The sequence below is a fragment of the Parasteatoda tepidariorum genome, chromosome 1 (genome assembly GCF_982258835.1).
Source record: "Parasteatoda tepidariorum strain Cologne lab strain chromosome 1, Ptep-v5.0, whole genome shotgun sequence".
Lineage (NCBI taxonomy): Eukaryota > Metazoa > Arthropoda > Arachnida > Araneae > Theridiidae > Parasteatoda > Parasteatoda tepidariorum.
Window position 1 is genome coordinate 32358080 of NC_141755.1, and position 20715 is coordinate 32378794.

A 20715-nucleotide genomic window follows, 5' to 3' on the forward strand; every position below is an offset into this window, starting at 1 on the left:
AGCAACAGAACCGACGACAAGCAAAAGGCCGTCACAATGCACAAGTCCCCGAATCGAGAATGAGCACCACAAGTTATCCGGAGGGGCAGAGGAGGACGGCAAAGCGTCTAGCCCAGGACCTGGAAGGTAATCAAACTGAGCTTTATTAACAACAAGAACATATTTATGATAGATCATTCAAAAACACAGAGCAATTCAATTCAAAATGCAGCAGATTGAATATGCCAGGCTTACTCGTTCAGTACGCCATAGTTTGTTCTCAGTCTGGAGCCGAATCTAAGGTTCGTCCCATCCTTTGCAGTTGTTCTCATGATGCCCTGACGCATCGCAATTTGAGCAGGTTTCTTCTTATGTGCAGTTTCTTGCCATGTGTCCAAGCCTGTTGCACTTGTAGCATCGCAATGCCCTTAAGTACTCTTTTAATTTATATGGGCGCTAACCACGATTAACGAAGTAGAGAGTAAAAAACAATAGTGAATTTGACCATTTAATCAGACGAAAAAACATAATTCGATTTATTAAATCCAGACGTTTGGCATGGTTGAAGCACATTGAAAGATTAAAGGATAATGGAAATTTATAAAAACTTTTCAAATGGGGACCGTTTAATTTGAGACTAAGAGGAAGACCGAAAAGAAAGGCTGTTGGGCGATATCACCAAAGATCTAACTACCATGAAGATGAAAAACTGGAAGTCAAAAATACGAAGGTTTGGAACGATATTGTTCAACGGGCCAAGGTTCGCAGTGGGCTGTAGTGCTGTATTAAGTAAGTTAAGTATATACTATGTTAGTGGCAAGGTTTGTTTAGGGCGCAAGCCTGAGTGAGCAAAAATAACTTTTGAAGTTCCGTAGTTTTCGTTTTGCTGACGTAAGTGCTAAAAAGAAGTAATGACAGTGCTGACGCAAAATATTCTCAGTGGTAGACGGATCATGAGTTAGAGTATCCTTCCCGTCAGGCTAACCGTTGGAGGTTTTCGTGATCTTCCTCTCCATGAAATGCAAATGCGGGTTAGTTCCATCAAAAAGTCCACGAAGGCAAATTTCTTCCAATACTTGATCCAGGAGTTCCCTTGTCTTCTGGATTTTGCTCAAAATTACAAGGCTACGGAGTTGAACATTGATAGTCGTAAACTGAATATTCGGACGGCTATTCAACGACTGTTATAAAATAAAATAAAAAAAACTAAATAATAATATCAACATCGTAAAAATAGTATCGACTTAATAATCTTATAAAAATATATTTGTTAAAAATTTTATTTATCAACTCAACATCGATAAGTTTTTAATTATAACATTTTTAAATGTTTACATCTAAATTTCTACAAGATTTTTAAAAAAAATTCCCTAAAAATTAATATTTTTAGTTTAAAACTTTTATATCTCAGTAACCATCAAATAAATTCAGTTTTGTAAATTTTGATTGGTGTTAAAATTGCGTAGTTTACAAGATAGAATAGTTTAGTTTCAAATTGTTATAGTACAATTTTTGTATTATCAATTCTAATCATAAAGAAGTAACTATTAAAACTTTTTTTTCAAAATTATCTTTTTTTAAAATGAGTTTTATCGAAAGATTGAGATTCGCTCAGTTAGTTACAGAGATATAGGGAAAGTAACAAATGGCATTGAGCTGTATAAGAAATGAGCATTACTTTTCTTATTTTCCTTGTTTAGTTTTGTAGTCTACTGAGATTAATAGCTTTGTTATTTTTAGTATAAGGTTAAGGTTAGTATAAGGTTATTTTTAGTATCAACCTAATTATCAAATAAATGTGATTTTGACGTCACCTATGCAGCATTTATTCTTTACATTAAAAGATTTTGTAAAAGCTTTTTTTTCCTCACTTAAGCAGTAATGGGTTTGGAAGGGTTGAGAAAAAAATATTTCCTAAATTTATTTTTAATGTCATTAAAGAAATATTGTATTTAAACTTCAAGCATATGAAAGATCAAAATTTGGACCACATTTTATAAAATTTTTAGCCTTGAGAACTGATTTAACGTCTTAACTGATAGTGAAGTAGCTGAGGAATTGAATATTTGTAAAATATATCCTTGCGGGATACATGATTTGACAAAAAGCTAATGCACAGATCTAATTGAAATTTTACACACTTCTTCTAGGTTGAATTGGCTATATATTAAATGAATAAAAAATTTAAATAAACAAATAAATAAAATAAGCGAAATAAATAAATGAAAAAAATTATTTTAGGTAAAATTTCGACTTGTGGATTAAATTGCGCTCAAATAGAGTTCATATTTGAGCGCAAAAGTTTTTCATATTTAATCTATTCTTACCAGAAAAAGTGAGCTAAATGTTTATCGAATTAGATCATGTCTTTCGAGATAACTTTATTCTTTAATAAAGTTTTTGTGCGAAAACTTTATTTTATTTTTTATTTCAGGCTTAACGGAAAGTTTTCAATGGCTTTATTTTCAATAGTTTCATTCCATGGTGCACTGATGAAAAAGTTTGAAAAAAATATTCTTAATGTAATGCATAAACTTAAAATAAAAAATAAAAAAAAATTTCAAAAAAATTTCAAAAAAATAATTTAAAACCTAAAACCAAAACTTAATTGATTAGGAAACGATTCTTAAGCAAGAAAAAGTAGGTTTCCTAATCTATTCCTAACCAATGTGGTCAACTAGTCAAATTTTCCTTTTGTGATGTCGCTAGGTTAACTGTTTACAGAGCGTAAGGCCAAAACGTAAATATTTTCCTCATAAAGGTCTCATCTTTGCTCTGAATTTAAACAAAAACCGATTCTGAAGCACGCGAAGAGGTTTTCCATTTCTTAAACATGCCCAAAGCAGAGCTTGTTATATAGTAAGAACCTGGTGAATCTCTTTTATTACTTCGGCTTTGGAGATCTCATTATTACACTATTCGCGCACATTTAGATCGCCATTGAGTTTCGTTAGATATATGGATAGCTAATATTAACTTTACCTGTGTGGTGATTGTATCAGATAAATGATTCGTCAAATTTTGATAACGTTTCATTATTATTATTTAAGTATAAATTATAAATCACTATTATGTAGTTCTAATGGTGGTTTTATGTGTGACAGGGATGCTAAGCATATTAAAAGTGGTGATTTCAGAATACCCGTGTTTAATTAGATTTAATACATTTGAATAGAATTGTATGTGTTTTAAAATAGTATGTGCTTTTTTATACGTGTTTCCTATTTCTACAAGATTAAAATAAATTATATTAGCCTCTAATGCTTCCAACACAGTTTTTTTTTTTAATAAAAAGAAGAGCTTACACTTTAAAACATCGACTTATGACTGAAATCGGAGATTAGATATCGGGACGCAAATTACTGATGGATTTCCGAAGTCAAACATCACTGGCTCCGGGCTGTGGGTGGCCACTCTGATCAGCCTGTACAGGAGCTAAGGGTAGGCAGCATCAGTCCTCGTTAAACTACCGTAAAATGTTTGACATTGCGTGAAGGTCACCAGGCTATCAAAGCGGGGAACCATCCCTTCTGAAGAGTATCAAAATTGTGATGGCATGTCTTTGGATAATCCTCAGGGATGCTTCCCAGACTGTCGCCAATAGCCCATTATGCTGCCCTTGTGCGACGTAAATACAGTACTATTACTACTACTTCAGGTACAGTTATTTAAGAGATTGACGGGGTCAAGGGCATGTCTCTAGTCTCCGTGGCCAAGGCGGTATCGCAACGACAGTAAAACGTATAGATAGCGGGTTCGAATTTCGCAGTAACCCTGAACGTATCTTTGTGCTTTCCTTTTCGATTTTGTATTATCTCTTCTTCAGTTGACAAGAATTTTTAAGCCGTTGTTGCCACGTTGTATGGGTCTACGGTACTGGATACCCAATAATATACTTGCCCTTTTTTACTTGCCCACATACAATAAATAAATAAAATAAAAGTTACGCATTGAAAAGGTAATGTTGAAGGATGTAGTGAGAGATTTTATTTTTAACGTTTTGTACGTGTAATAATTATTTGTTGATGCTGATGATGAAGTTTCATTATTGTTTCTAGAATTAATATAAAAAATATGGCAACGGCTCATAAAATTACCGAGATTGTAACGGCCATGTTGTACTATTCTGAATATATTTTTTTTTAATTTTTTAGTATTGGTATAGTGCTGTTTTTGTGCTATAATTTAATTAAATATCGTACATAAATCTTTAATTATTGGTCTTAGCTTGTATTATTTCTCCTTGAATGTTTTCAACCTTATCCTCACCGTATGCCTTACTACTGAACAGTATCAAAACAACTGGTTCACGACAGCATGGTGACTTGGTCAAAATAAATAGGTTGTGTTGAAATAGTGTTTGTGTTAAGATGTCTTTTTGTTTCTTAGATCTTTAATAATGGATTAACATTATGAAGACTAAACGGTATGTCAAATTATAGTTTTACTTTTCTTTTCTTTTTTAAATCTTATGTTTGTAAATGCAAATCTCATTATATTGGACTTATGATGTTTGTTTAGCGCCAAGTAAGCGAAAGGAAACAAGTTCCGCATATCAATTCTACACGGAAACCAGATGTCAGTGCATAATACATTTATTATTAAATGCTTTTACTAATATAAGTTATAGTTCTACATATATACATTTTCGATTTAAGAGACATAAAACTTTACTGCATTAGTCACTAATTAAAATATAACTGGATCTGGTAGATTATTTCATCATGTTGTTATTCAAGAATAATAGCACTTTGTTAAATAATTTATTGATTTAAATTATTTATTTATGCGTTTTAATTCTCTATATCATATATTTCAATTTTGTTCATTAATCTGTGTCATGATGTCACCTCTTAAATAGCACTAGTATTTTCACTTGATAGTATTGTTTTTTCCTCCTTTAGAAAAACAACAACCATTCTATTTGTATAAGTTTCTCAACTGTTCATTATTTTAATATTTGGCAGTTAATTGCGCAATATTTTATATTTAATTTTACTGTACAGCTGCCTATAGGTTAAGTGTCTGAGTAAATATGTAAATATTAGGAGTTAGCTCTTTATTTTTTAAGCAACATAAGCATTTTATTTGCATTAACTTTTCACCAAATTTTGGTTGGCAATTTGCAATTAATGGTGCTGGTTTATTTATTTTTACTTTTAATACTGAAGTCAATCTGTGTTTGGTCTTTCGAAATCAATAAATATCAAGAGTAAGTTATTAAGTTTAATTTTTTTTTGTTTGTATTTACTTTAATTAAATCAACATATTAAGTACTTCCATTGAGTTGTTTTTTTTATTACATATGATATTTATTGGGAAAATTTGCAAATTAAAAAAAAAAAACAAAGGAAAAACAAGTAGAGGTTTTCTTGGATGTGGCAACAAGTTACCCTTTCAGTTGGTCTGTGTTGTGTGATGTTATTGCCCATTTCTTGTATGCTACTGCATGAAAATTGTTATTAAAACTTTGCTGTAATTCCATCGTCTTCACGATAAATCTTTTTTTATATATTTTATTATATTTCCGCATTGCTATTTAATAACCTCTAATAGTTAATAGTTTAAAGATAGGTATATTTTTCATTAAAAATGTTTGAAAAACTATCTGGTAGCCAATATAACTAAAATTATTTCTCAATTCGTTAACTATGTTGCGTAACTCGTTATGTATGTTGCGTAACCTTAAGTAATATTTCTCATTAAAATTTTTGTTTTTATTATTTAACGGTATATTTTGCTTGCATCAGTTGTATTTTGTATTTAAATTATATTTTTAAAAAAAATAAAATATAGGTAAAATGTCAGTCACTTGTCTTAGATACATATTTATGAACTTTTTAAGTAATTTTCTAAATAATTGCTTTTAAATAAAATATGACGATATTTCGAATTAAAAATCAATATTTTTAAGGTAATTTGTATATTTTGTCCTACACATTATGTTGTAAATGTCCAATTTTGAGTAATTGTAGTCACTGGTACGAAAAGAGCCAATAAGATATTATAGATGGATCTAGTTGCTTAAGATTTAACTTCCGGATTCACTCTTCTATACAGAACAGTAAAGTTAAATTTAAGTGCCATTTCTTAATGGCACTGAAATTTAAGTGTAATTTTACCTTAAATCTGTGAGAGACTTTATTAAATATAATTACTATTAGGAATGAAATTGAAATTTTGACCCTTATGCCAAATAATCGGAAAAGTGTTATTTGGAAAAATATTTTTCAACAAAGTTTGTTTGGGAAAAGAGTTATTACATTAATTAAAGAATAATCAGAAGTTGTATTTTTTACTGTACTATTAGAAATAGTTTTTTCACGTATGAGGTCTAAAACTTGTTAATTTATGTTCTGAAAAACATGTGGAAAAGCGAAATTTGTAGAATTGAAACTTTATACTGATTACTTTATACTGAACCATTATTTTTTTCTTTTTTTGAAATTGTATTCAGGCAAGTCAATTTCATCGTTTTTTCAAAGCTTCGTATTTTATTTTAAATTTGTAAAATTGAAACTTTATACTGATTACTTTATGCTGAACCATTATTTTTTTCTTTCTTTGAAATTGTATTCAGGCAAGTCAATTTCATCGTTTTTTCAATGCTTCGTATTTTAAAAATTAAGCTTGTTTTGTTTAATTTTTTTTCTTTGCAGTTATAACTAAAACAAAGCATGTTAACACAGCGTTTCAAATGGACTTTATTTTTTTATTGTCACTTTTTTCTTGTATGATGAATTAGATAAATAGTAACATAGAATACTGTGATTTTCAATGTCAAAAGTTATATTTTAGAACTAAGCAATTTTTACTAATTTTTCTTTTAATTAGCATTTTTATTATGACAGCATTTTTTAAAGATTGTTTCAAATGAATGTTTTTCTTTTATGGTAATTATTTTCTAAAAATATGGCAATATTCAAAGTTAAATTTTTAGCAGTAAGTCTATCATTTAAGAGTCAAGAATGTTTTTTATTTTGGCTTCCACCTAACTTTTTATTTATTATTTTATTCAAGAAACTTATGTTTTTTAGACGTTTTTATTATGATGCGATGCATGCGGCAGTTAAGAGGGTCTCTATTAGGCTTTCATCTTCTTTTTTTTTGCCAGAAAAAACAGTAATTGGATAGCTGAAATATTTAGCCTTAACATTTTCTTTCATTTAAGAGCAAATTTTATTTTTTCTGTGTTGCTTTTGTAAAGGATGTTTTTTAAAAATTTTTTTTTAATAGATGCTATGATAGTGCTGCATATTTAAAAGTGTTTCTAATGTTTTATGTATAATTTTTTTTTCTGGAAAATAATATTAGCATTAAAGTTTGTTTTAAGAATTAAGAGGATGTTTTGTTTCTATTTCTTTTTTTTTTTCAACTTTAGAACTTCAGTTTATTTATTAGCTGTTAGTCAGTTTTTTTTATCTTAAATATTTTTCAGTATCTTATTTTTAATTATCTTTATATCTTATCCTAAGCATTTCTATTTTATTTATTATCCTAAACATTTCTATTTCCCTTTACCCCATACCAATAATACAGCTAAGTTTTGTGTAATTTTCAACAATGACTAAACTTATTTCTATATAAAAAATAATATTAATTGATATATTTTTTTTTTAATGGTGCTCTTTGGCTAATTTTTTTGGCCAAATTTTTGGTACTCGCCTGTTTGGCCAAATCACTATTCGTTACATCCTTAACTACTATCCCCATACCAACATTTTATATAAATTTTGTAATTTTCTTCCTGTTTTTATTTCAAAAAGTGAGGCATAAATAAGAATTTGTTTGCTTAAAAAAATAAAATTTTGTAAATTTTATGTAAGTTTGTAATTTTAGTTTTAATTATTTGCTAACATTTCTTAATTTTAGTTAACTTGTATAAATATAGGTGATAAAAGATCATGAATAAAATTTTTAATGAAGCATAAAGTTAACTGAAATTTTACTGGTCTGTCTGGATGAAAAGTTTTATTATTGTTTAAAAAGTAAAAAAGGATCAAAATGTTTAAAAAATAAAATGTGTCATTTAAAAAGTGCTACTAAGGTCATTTTTCTATCCATTTCTAAACCTTAAAACACTTCAGATAAAATATTCCAATTATATTTTAAGATGTAAAACAAACAATATCTGTTAAGTTTTTAAATTGTTAAATTAAATAGTGTAGTTAAGAGAAAAAAATGTCTTTACGAAATTTAAAATGTTGTTTATACAAACAATAGCTATATATTACAAACAATAGTTTTGATTTTAAATTATTATCTGTTAGCTTATAAATGTAGTCTTTTTTAAGGTAATAGGAAAATAAGATATTTTTGCAATTAAATTAAAGGGTAAAAATTCTTAATATTTCTTCAAAATTCTGCATACAATCTATTTTCTTAAAAAATATTAAATTTTCAATTAAGTATTATTTAAAATGTTTTTGCACGTTTATTAATTAATTCTTGATTCATAAAAAAATATATATATTAAATATGGTCTTCATAAGTAGTTTAAATGAGGAGATAGTAATTACTTTTTTTCCATTCAATTACATAGTTGCGGTTTTGATCTTGTCAAAAACTTACTTAAAATGTTGAAATTCTTCAAAAAGTGTCAAAAGCCAAGGCAATGTTCTTTTTTGACATAGGAGACAGTTTTTTAGATTTTAAGTCATGCTCAATGTTTTTCTTATATGTTACTATAATTATGATTTATATTTTCTATCACAAATAAAAAGTGTAGCCAAAATTATTGAAACTATCAATCGGTTTTGCTAATGGTACTTATTCATTTTATATTACAGGTAATAAATATGAGTTGTTAATTATTATCAATCTGAATATTGATTTCAGTTTTTTGTACGTTAGAATTTAGACAGATTTTTTAGATTAAGAAGAATTAAAATGCTTGCCAATAATTGTCTGATCTTGAGGAATGTTTTTTTTTTAATTGATTCTCAGTATTTGTTGTAAGGTCGACCTTTAGAGAGAGAGAGAGAGAGCACTGAATAAACAATTTTTTTGTGAGGAAACATTTTGTAATGTGATAATTTTTTTTACAATATAAAAATTTTTAGCGCTTTTTTTTTAATTTGACCAAAAATTTCCCTAGGAATACCGGAATTTCACGGAACCTTTGTCACACAATTAAATGTAGTCTGTGTCTGCTTTAGATTAGAATTTAATGGAGTGCAGTTGAATATATTATTTAGTAAATTTAATATTTTAAAACTTGCATAATAGTTAATTAGCCTTATATACTTTTTTTTAGGTAACACATCTTATCTATTTTTGACTATAGAAGGGATCTTCAAATAAATAATTCATAGCAAAACAGGTAAGTAAATATATATGTTATATATTTTAATTTTAAAAAATCATTTTAAAAGTGGGAAAAATATTCATGTTTTGTATGAATTGATTGAATCTGTAAAATTTTATTTTCCCCCTCAGTATTTCTTCAATGGAGAATAGCTATTTTAGTTTTTTTTCCCTCCAGTTTTAGAAAGTTTTGCTAGTATTGTACTAAAGTACCTATTTTTTATTTGCTGTTCAGTAATCTTAGCTGATTTTTAATTCTTGACATTCCATATGTTAATTTTTTTTAGGTTTCTCAGAGAATTTTAGAAGATTCTCTAGTTTGCTTTAGGTATTAAACTGTGGTCAACTTATAGCTTTTTCTAAAAATATCAAATATTACGCTTTAATGTACTAAGCTTCCTTAGTATGAGCTTCATGTAAAATTAGAATATACTGCAGTTTTCTAAAATCAGTTCTTCCTAGGAATAAAAAGGGCAGGGTGCTTTTTCACAGAAAAAGGCACTTTGAGTTTTGAAACTTATTTACCTCTGTGAAAATTTATCAAAATATGTAATATTATTTACTCTTCAATTTTTATATTATCCTCTTATACTATTTTATGTGTATATTTGAAAAAGTAATTCTCACAGATTATCAAAATAACACAAAAATTAAAACCTTTTGAGAAAATAATAAAAGAAAGCTAAAAGACAATCTCTGTGTATAAATTTTCTTTGAAAAAAGTTAGCTAAAAATGATGAATTAATGAAAAACTTTAAAGCTTTTTCCAGTATCTAGAGAAAATAAGCATTTAAAGGTGAATTTTTAAATTAAGGATATATGTTTAAAATAAGAATGGTGAAATTTAAAATCATCAAAAAACTAATTGATATCCCCCAATAAAAGTGAATATCTCTGGGACAGAATATCATGCAAATTTTAACTAGACAACATAAAGAAAATCTTAGTAAATTGAAGGAAGAAGCTTAATTTGAGGTACCTAAAAGTTCAAAATTTTTCTGAAGAATTGGCACAAAATACATATTGTGAAAGATTTTTTTTAATGCTCAATTTTGGCTCATTTTATATCAATGAATAGTTATCTGCTGCTACAAATTTATTTTTCGTGTCTGATTATTGTAATTATATTATATTATTGTATTTAAAAAATTAAATAAAAGCTTCAATTTTCCAAAATATTTTAACAAAGAAATATTGAATTGTATTAAGAAATACTTTTAGAAAATGTTACATACACTCGAATAACTAAGAAAACAGTATATCATTATGATGACTATCAATTAATCCTCCTCACTGTGTTAACCACCGGTTACTCTTAGTTTCCTTTGATGTGTGTGTCATAAATAGCAGTAGCAAAGAAGAGAAAAAAAGTTTCCTTCAATTAAATGATCTCTTTATTGCTTTTTATTCAAATCTTTCACATTATGAGTTTCTAATATTAATCATTTAAAATGATTGTTTATCTTGAACTTCAATGACACATAAAAGTGTTTTGTAATATGTTTTATTATTAGGAACAAAATTTATTTTGTGATGTAAAAGATTCAGCATAAGTGATTTTGAAAATTTTTAGATCATATTTAAAAAGTGTCTTAATGTATGTGATCTGCAGTACTTAAAATTTGAAATCATTTGATTTAAATCATCATGAAACAATGAAACATCATGAACATGAAACATCAATCTTTAAATTTCTAAAAATAATCTAATTAAAAATTTAATTACTTTAAAAGCATTATTTGCTTGTTAACCAGTTAATAATATTGTTACTGTTATTGATAAACCTTTAACTGTTGAATTAATGTACTGATACAAATATTCATTATAACATAAAATGTTATTATTTTTCTATCACACAAAACACATATTCACTCACATATGTAGGCTTATAAGCTCTCGTCAAATAAGAGTAGTCAGCACAAATAAGAGAAAAGCAACACAAAGATACACCCAGAATCATAGCGGGATTCAAATTCACCACCTCAACGCTACACAGAGCTTTTAGCAGGACAAAATCCACCACGCGCCATTGCTGAATGATATAATATCACCTTGTGATAAAAACTAACTCTGAAGGTCAATTTCATTAAAAGCAGACAAATGTCATATTTGTTACCATTTTTTTTTTTAAATTTTAGCAAATTAAATTTTTTGTACTGAAACTGAAATTTTTTTTTCTTTCAATTTCATGAAAAACTTAACATTAAAATAATTATATTTTTAATGAGTAGTTAAATCAGGCTAACTTTCTTTAACTGTCATGTTTGTCACGTTAGTAAATATTTTTTAAAGAGTATAAAAAAGATACTTAAATTTTATAACTTGATTATTTCATATCTATGAATGTCTTATTTTGTTTAACTGAAATTTCTAAACCTAAGTTCAAAATAAGTGCCATTTCAGAATAATTAGTCATATTGGTTAGACAGACACTCAATCCATTTCTGTTACGGCCTATTTTATTAATTAAAGTGTTTCTTACCTAAACTGAAAGTTTTGCATTATTTTTAATTTAAATATACGCAGCTAAATTTGTGAAGATATCTTCATCGCTAATATTGTGCAAAAGAAAGTTGTCCCTGGTTATGTCTGTTACCATTGGATTGACCTGTGACATGTATTCCATAAATTTTTAATAGAATGTGACATTGAGGCCATCAATTCCCAACATTTTAATTGTAGGAGAAAAACAATTTTTTTTTTATTAATCTTTACTGTTCGTAAGTAGTACAGGGTGCATAGCGTTTTTAAAAAGTGCTTATTTTTGATTTTCGTTTTTTAAAAGCCCTTAAAGGTGATTTTTTTATTGGGTGTTTTTTAAAAGTGCTTAGTTTTCCCTTTTTTAAAATGAGATTTTTCCATGACCGTGTTAATTTTCGCTATGAATTATGCAAAAAAGACACATTGTTCTATTCAACGTTTTCACAATTAATTCAACCCCAATCTATTTCGGCGTATTGTCAGTTCGTAGTGTATGAAAACGCCATTCGTTTTGCATTATTCAAAATTTCATGATTTTTGACAATTATCAAAAACAATACCAAAAGGTTTTTTTTATATGATGGTTAAAAATGATAAAACCGTCAGTTGTCAAAAACTTTCCAACCCAGCCCAGGGTTTCCGCTACGGTAGCTTTTTTCGCAAAATGCGAAAAGACCCCTCAAAAATGCTAAAATTCAACAAAGCATTTTCCCATTTTTGCTAAAGGATTTTACTAAATTCCATTAAAAAAAAGCTTCCGCGAAAAACCATGACGCTAACATCCATGAAAAAAACTTGATCAAACAAGAAGGAGAAAAAATCTAAATATCTTTCGTGTATTTAGATTTTAGATTTAGATTTTATTATTTCGAGAAAATAATAAAATCTAAAAATTTATCTGCAAATACCAGGCGATTGAAGAATGTTCAAGATATCCTTGAACGAAAATCAAGGAAATTCATAAAGTTATCAACAACTCGGTGGCTGTCTTTGGATAATTCAGTTACAGCTCTGGATTGCAACTGGCAAGCTCTAGTTAGTGTTTTAATGGAAGACAAACGTCCTGTTGCTCAAGGGTTGTTAAAAAATATAACTACTTTTTTGTTTATAGCAACCACTGCCATCATGAATGATATCATGTTCAACATTAATAAATTAAGCCTCATATTTCAAAAATCTAATTTAAATTTTGAATATGTTCAATCAAGTGTGAAGGCTTGTATTTCAAGTTTAGAAGAAATAAAAAAATGGCACCGGCACTCATTATATGAGTTTTTTAGATGATGTGCCTAAGAAGGAAAGTGAAAAATTTGAGTTTCAGGGCCATATAATTTTAGATGGACTGAAACAGAGGGAAAGATTCCGTAATTTGATGCACAATTTTTAAACTGTAACATTGAAAATATTACTGATAGATTGGGAGATTTGGATAAAATCGAAATGTTCAATATATTTATACCTAGCAGGATGCCCCATAGTTCGGAAGAATTACAGCATTATGGTGTAAAGGAAATCCGTTGCATTTTCAATTTGTTTTCGGAATCTCCCAGAAAAGATTTTCAGTTTACAGAAACTGAATTACTTTGTGAATGGGGATTATTTAAACACATCTTAATGCAACGATGTAAAAACATGTCATTTAATGAATTACTTTTATTTTTATATACCAATGATGTGTCTGAACAGTACGCATTAATAACTTCTGTTATAGAGTATTGTGCAACAATACCAATGCACACTGTTGACTGTGAAAGGGGCTTTAGCTGCCTTAATTTGATTAAAACTAATATTCGAAACAGGTTGTTAATCAACCATGTAAACAATTTGTTAATGATTAATATTGAGGGCCCTGAAAGTGCATTTAACTTTCAAGAAGCATTTGTAAAATGGGCAAACATGAAAGAAAGGAAGATTGTTAATTATAAACCAAAATGTTTTGATAAATAATAAATGTGTTTTTTTTTGTTATAGGTATTCTTTTGATATTCTTGTACATTAAGCTATTCTTTGTCAGATAACTTACAGTACTTGTGTGATATAAATTAATTTTAAAAGCCTAATGGCATTTTAGCATTTTGCTAAAACTTTTTTTCAGATTTTAGCTTTTTTGCTAAGGAATTTTTAGACTCAGCTTAAACCCTGACCCAGCCTAATTATGATATTTTTTTAAAGTGCTTAAAAATATTTCTTGAGTGCTTGAAAAGTGCTTATTTTTTGTTGAATAATTTGGCTACACACCCTGTTGTATGTTAGTAATTTTTATGAGTATTTCAATAGTAAACTTGGCGTAAATTTTTTTGTAGGTATATTTAAAGATTGTGAGAAGCTGACTAATATCCTAAGTGGTGACAGAAATCTGAGGCATATACAAAAAGCAGTACAATTTTATGATATAATTATTAAATTGTAAGTAGTAATTTTTATTTATTATAACTTTTATTTTTCAGAAGCCTTTAAAATATTTTTTTTCTGAATATTTAATTAATGTTGATGAAGATAAAATTACTTTTACCCACGATTATTGTAGTAAGCTACATTTAGATATGCCGCTGACCTTTATGTCTGAATCCCTAGTTAATTGAAGTTCAACAGATTCGAGTTAGCAAAAGTGCTTTTCAGAATTTATGACTGTTTGTCATTTTCATGTAGTTAGATCTTAAAAATTTCATATATTCATAATATTCACAAACGGTGTCGAGAAAAATTTGTCGCAACGACTGACATTTTTTAAAATATTAATTATTTAAAATGAATTATGTGGTCGAATTCCCCATATTCTACCTGGTATGTTTAATAATCAATTTAGAGTTATATAAAATTTAAAACAAAAAGTTTTTTTGAACAAATTCTGTCAAAATTAGCTGGCGAGACAGAGTTAACTAGTTACAAAATGTCAAATTGCTTGTAGAAAGTTTTATACTGAGAAAGTTTTTATGTTTGATGAAAGCTTTTCATTTTACCAAAGTCATTTCATTTTATCTGTGGTTCTATGGTTTTTTGAATTCCATATTTATAAAAAAGATTATCAAGGGAGCCACTTAGGAACACATTTAATGATGATTTATGGTGCATAATTCAGAGAAGTTTCATGTCAATGATGATTCTTCATCTTAATGATATCATTAACAATCTTAAATTAGGTTTCATGTCCAACAGTTGAATTCACAGTTTTAGAGCTGAACCTAGTCTAGATTTCAATTTGTGTTTAGTCTAGGAGTGCGCAACCTATGGTCTGCTGGCCACACGCGCCCCATCGACTGTTGATGTGCTGCCCGCAGAAACTTCTGAAAGCAATAAAAAATTTCTTTTAAGTTGGTTTTTGTATAAACATTATAAATTTTCTTTTATTAAAACATTAAATTAAAACTTATATTACTCTATAAAATGCGTTTTTTTTTTTTTTTTTTTTTTTTTGCATTTTTATTCTGTAAGCTTCTTTATGATTAGAATTTATATCCTTCCAATATATATATATATATATATATATATATATATATATATATATATATATATATATATATATATATATATATATATATATATATATATATATATATATATATGTAATATATCAATTTAAATTAAATAAATTCCAATAATTAAAAGCATTTAATTTTTTGCAAATATGTTGATACTGATAAAAATATTTGGTCCTTAGAACACTAATGTTTAGATAAAAATTATCATATTTGCCATTAACATGACTAAATAAGCGTGTGACCCTTCATTAATCTACCTGCTGTGCAAGTGGCCCTTCACTCAAAAAAGTTGTGCACCCCTATTTTAGTCTATAAACATAATTCTAATCAACACTTTTTTGTCTAATCATTTATATTAATGATAACAATATTCACAAAATAATGTTGTAAATGAATTAAATATCTGTTCCCATTACAATATATTGATGTCTTGTTTTTTTTTTCCAGGTGAAAATGCATCTTTATTGATTTTATGTAATCTTACCATCATGGACAGCTAACCCATGTGACACTCTTTTCTGTGTTGTAGAGATTAATAAGCATCAACTTCAGTTCCAAATGTAGGAACTGTTTTTAGATATCTTTTTAAATTGTCCACTCTAGTGGTCGTGATAAATCATCCAAGCTGATCGTATTTTCATTATTTTACTCGTTCATTCCTCACAAAAGCACAAGGTGGCGGCTGAATCCAGCTTAGCTAAAAGGCTTTTGACTGGGAAACCAGCAGGTAATATTTTCCCGTCTATTTATTATCTAATACATATTTTGTTGCAGTTCTGTTTTTGTTTATCAGTTTAAAATTTTGTTGTTTCCTTATTTCTTAGAGCCTAAAACTGTATTGTTTCCTTTTTTCGTAGAGAATAAAACTGTATAGTGACCTTTTTAGTGCTTAAAATTATATGTTGTCCTTCTTTCTTAAAACCTAAAATTGTGCTGTTTCCTTCATTCTTAGAGCCTATCATGGTTTTTGTTGGGTACATCCACTGATGGCGAATAAAAACCCTCCTGCACATGATTTTGCACCAGCGTGGCTCAAGATACCCACTTATAATAGTTATGTAAGTGAACTAAATTATTATTATTATTATATTTTGAATAAATTTTGAGAACAATCTGTAACAGAACTGGTCTGTTTAAGGGCCCTTCAGAAAAGAACTTTCACTGAATTCTTGAATCCTATTTTGATTGTTCTTTTGTGATTAGCATTCACACTTGTTTGCATTGTTGCAATTCAAAAATTAATTTTCATGCATGTAAACATGTGAATAATTGATAAAATAGAAAATAAAACATTATCATAAATTGATAAGATAGGATGAGTAATTGATAGACTCTTTCAAATGAACAAAAAAGAAAAAAAAAGCTGACTTAAGTTGAATGATGCAAGAATGAAGAATAGACCATTTAGTTTATTTTACATTTAAAATGTTCATTTAAATGATCTATATGAGAATGTTTTTATTTTTAAAAACTCATCTTATATAGTTGTTTTAATAGAAAATATGTATTTTGTAGAAGTGTTATTAATTATTCACAAATATTATTTTGGTACAATTCCAAGACAGTTGTTAAAAAATAATAACAAATAAAGATGAATTGAAATTGAAAATTTGACCTGAATTCTAATAAGTTTTTAAATTTAAAACTTGCTTTTTTAGTATTACTTTTCTCTCTATTTTTTTTTTCATTGCAGACTTTTTAAATGTTGTGAGGAATTTATTAGCTTTCAACTGAATTGTTTTTTGTTACTTTTTTATGAAACTGAAAATTGTAGGAAGACATAACAGACTCTGCTTTGATTGGTTAAAAAGTTTCTGACAAAGACTAATTTTGTGTATTTTCATGACATTCAAGGGGTTAGAAGAAATATATAACTTTTTTTTCTTGTGTAATATGTATATAATATGGGGAAAAAAACTTGTACATTTAAATATGTAACCCCAAAGCAATAAAATATCCTAAAATTATGGTAGGCTTTTAAATGTGCTTAAATACTTAGAACTGCCTATAAATTAAATTATAAACTAAGACAGCAACACAAAAACATACTTTCTCTGATAAAACCTATTGTTTTTTCATTTTTTTAATTTTAGACTCAAAATAAGTTTATTTATCAGAAGTTATTTGATCAATTTTGTACAAATTTTTAATTTTTCTCATTTTATATTACTAGAATTAAAATTATGTAAAAAATTATATCTTTTGATCATATTTAAATCCTTCAAGCATATTTATCTACCCTTTAAACCATAAAGCTTTATTCTTAGTACTTGGATATCTCATTGTTAGATTAAAAGTTATTGACGGCAATGTTTTTTTAGGCTCACTATGCTCACTTGGTTCAACTTATTAGTTAGCTGTTGTAGGTTGATAGTTAGCTGTTGTAGGTTGAATAAGAACATAAAAACTAGTAGTTATATTTTTTGGCTGAATTTGAGTTTTAATATTTATCACAATTTTGAACTTACTATTTATATTTAAAGATTGTAAAATAATTATGGCTGTGTGTAATACATATAAATAAAAATCATAATATCTTTCTTTTAGAAGCCCTCTGGTGCATCCAGCGAGCGTGGCGGACATACTAGTCGTAGAGATGAACATAGCTTTGGTTTCACCCGCCACAAAGAAAGTGATCCTCTAGCTTATCACTCATATTTTAATGAATGCAGAAAAGATAGGGATGGTAAGTTTGTAAAGCGGATTTGTATTTATAAATTAAATATTCTTTCTTAAGCTACCTTTACAAAATGTTATAAACCCTTAATTCTGTTTAATAATTTTTTCATTGGTCGATCCATGCGAAGATTGGAGCCATTTTGTTTATTCATAAAGTTCAAACTTTAAAAAATGGCCCCTTCACAAAATTCAAATTCGTAAAAGTGTCTTTATGAACTTTCACTTAATAAAAATGATCACTCAAAATTGTTCTATGGTGGATTTATCTTAAAAACTATCAGAAAACAGCAAGGTTTTACCACAGCACTGTCCCAAATCGAACTCAAATTTCCAAGTTGTGTAATGGCATATTAAAAATAGCGGAGTTTGAAAGGCCTTGTGGAAGAGGCTGGAAAAAAGATAAATAACTTCAGAAAAAACTGTTATCCAATGACGTGAAATTGCGATGGAATCTCCAGGAAGCATACACAACAGAAAGTGATAACTCTATTTCCAACCTCGTAGTAACATCTAAAGAATGTCAAAATTTAAAAAAACGTGTATAAGGGGTTGAAATAATGGTGAATGATTGCCGGAAAGAACTATCAGCAAACTATGTAAAATTGTGATAAACTCATTACGAATGGAATGCTTTGAAAAAGATAGCTTAAATTCAAATTTGCGTGTTGTAACAATGTATCAGAATTAATTTGACAAATGTCCGAGAAAGATCAGAAAACTGTGTGAATTTACAAGCTTCAAATTTTGACAAAAAGTAATGTTCCTTAACTTCCTTAAATAATGTTTGTTCGGAATGTTCCTTAAACCTTTTTCATAAAATGTTCTTAGTTTTATATTTTTGTATTCGATAGTTTGTAAGTTCGCAGAGGGAAACGTTTGCACAACAAAATTTTTTTATCCCGGTAGTAGTGAAGACTGTGGCAGTAACTTTTTTAATATTGAGAGATTTAATAGCACTGAATAGCTATGATGAAATATTCATATTTTAGTGGTTTAGTCCATCATAAGATAGGTATTGATAAAAATGCTCATAGTATTACATTCAGCTGTATGCAATGCTCATGAATAGAAAGAATATTCCTTGTATTTGGTTTTGTCTATAGCAATTGTGTGTTATTAAATCATTGTAATAAATTTCTCTTTCAAAGTAATAAGCTTTTAAAATATGTATACTAAAAATATATGTATTGAAAACCTACAGTTCTTTTAAAAGAATTTTTTCAACTCTGTTTGGGGGCATCATTATTTATCTTATGACGTCATGTTTACTTTTTTCTGATCTTTTTAAAATTTTTACAGTATTTTTTAATTAATCTTTTGAAAGTTTCTTGTGTTAAATTTTTGTGACCTATTTAGAAAGTAATAAAATACTTTTTTTTAGACTACGAAGATGCATACCCTTCAGTCAACAATGTGCATTATTATGGTATGGATAATGGTTTCAACGGATGTAATAATCAAGCACTTCTCTCACGCAGACCGCATAGCAGGCATGACTTTCGTATTTCACTCTCATATGCAAAGGTAATTTTCATTTCATTCGTATACATTAGAACGGGGGGGGGGGGGAGTATATTTGAAATGATAATTATTTTATCAGACATTAGTACACACTGATAAAATCTACATACTCACATATTACAAAAATGTTTTTATATTTATTTTGTCTGTTTTTATGTATATGTTAAAACTTTTCAATCGAGAATCTTTAAAATTTTAACTTTATCTTCTTCCTTGTTAAATATTCAAAACTTGACGTTTTCTCAAAATTAATTATTCATTTCCTCTTATCTTTTTTTAAATTTAAATCTCAGGTATGTAAGAATTAAAATTTTATAATTTTCCCTTCTATCAACTGTAAAAGAAGCAGTATTTTCCCTCAATCTATTTAATAAACCAATTGTTATTACTAAATTTTCCCTTATTTCCTAAAATGAATAATTTTACCTATTTATTTTGTGAGATTTCCCCTAATTTTTATATCTGAGCACTTCGGTTTTTTTGTCACTAGGATGATTGTTCTCTCTTTAATAATAATTAAATAAATACTGTGCCTCTCCTTCCTCTCGGCTATGGCCCTTATATATATAAAGAAAACACTAAAATGTAAGAAGAAAAAGTAATGAGCAGTCTATAACAACAGTCAGTTTATGTTGTTAAAACAAAAATGGGTGTTAAAGTTTTGAAAATTTCTCTTTTTAACTCCAGTTAATTTTTGAATTTATTCCTTTGCAGGCTGATGCTCCCAAACACATGACAAAGAATGGTAGTGGCTATTACCACAACAAAGGAAAGGGAAAATTGAATGACAATGGTTGTGTGAGTAACAATGGTATTGGTGATGGACGTGGTATGGGAGTGACCAGCAATAATTTCAATCAAGAATTTGTAAGTGTTTCTTTCATTATAACCATTACTCACTAATTCAAGATCAATATTTTAAGGATAAATGTTAATTTCTCTTCCCCTTAACTTTAGCCATCTCTGCAAGGAGACATCTCTGAAGAGCCAAGTACTGTTCCAGCTTTGAACGGCAGTGCTTGGGGTAAGTTGTCTTTATATTTGCCGTATTGTGAGATTGTATAAATCTAGTATTGTTTAAGGGGTTTTAGAGGTGATTCTAATTCTTCTGTCACCCATGTGACCTATGGTGAATTCTCTGAATGCAAGTTTTTTTAGTTCATTTGGTTATTGTAACTAATATTTAGAATTTTTATTTTATTCATTTAAATATCATTTATTGAATTTAGTTAAAAATGTTTGGTTTTTTTCAAACCTTAAAAATTAACAC

The 20715-nt window shown here is 27.9% G+C and overlaps 1 protein-coding gene across 2 annotated transcripts in view; it reads left to right on the plus strand.

Annotated features, from left to right (window-relative positions):
- Positions 1-4026: 4026 nt before the first annotated feature.
- Positions 4027-20715, plus strand: part of LOC107439629 (vasculin) — a 30961-nt gene continuing 14272 nt past the window's right edge. For both annotated transcript variants that reach the window (XM_043040098.3, XM_043040100.3), the window contains exons 1-9: positions 4027-4405; positions 9236-9301; positions 14070-14172; positions 15693-15972; positions 16198-16303; positions 17793-17931; positions 19306-19448; positions 20160-20312; positions 20403-20469. In XM_043040098.3, the coding sequence (XP_042896032.1) occupies positions 16232-16303; positions 17793-17931; positions 19306-19448; positions 20160-20312; positions 20403-20469 (574 nt within the window). In that variant the 5' untranslated portion in view covers positions 4027-4405; positions 9236-9301; positions 14070-14172; positions 15693-15972; positions 16198-16231. The remainder of the gene's footprint in view (positions 4406-9235; positions 9302-14069; positions 14173-15692; positions 15973-16197; positions 16304-17792; positions 17932-19305; positions 19449-20159; positions 20313-20402; positions 20470-20715) is intronic.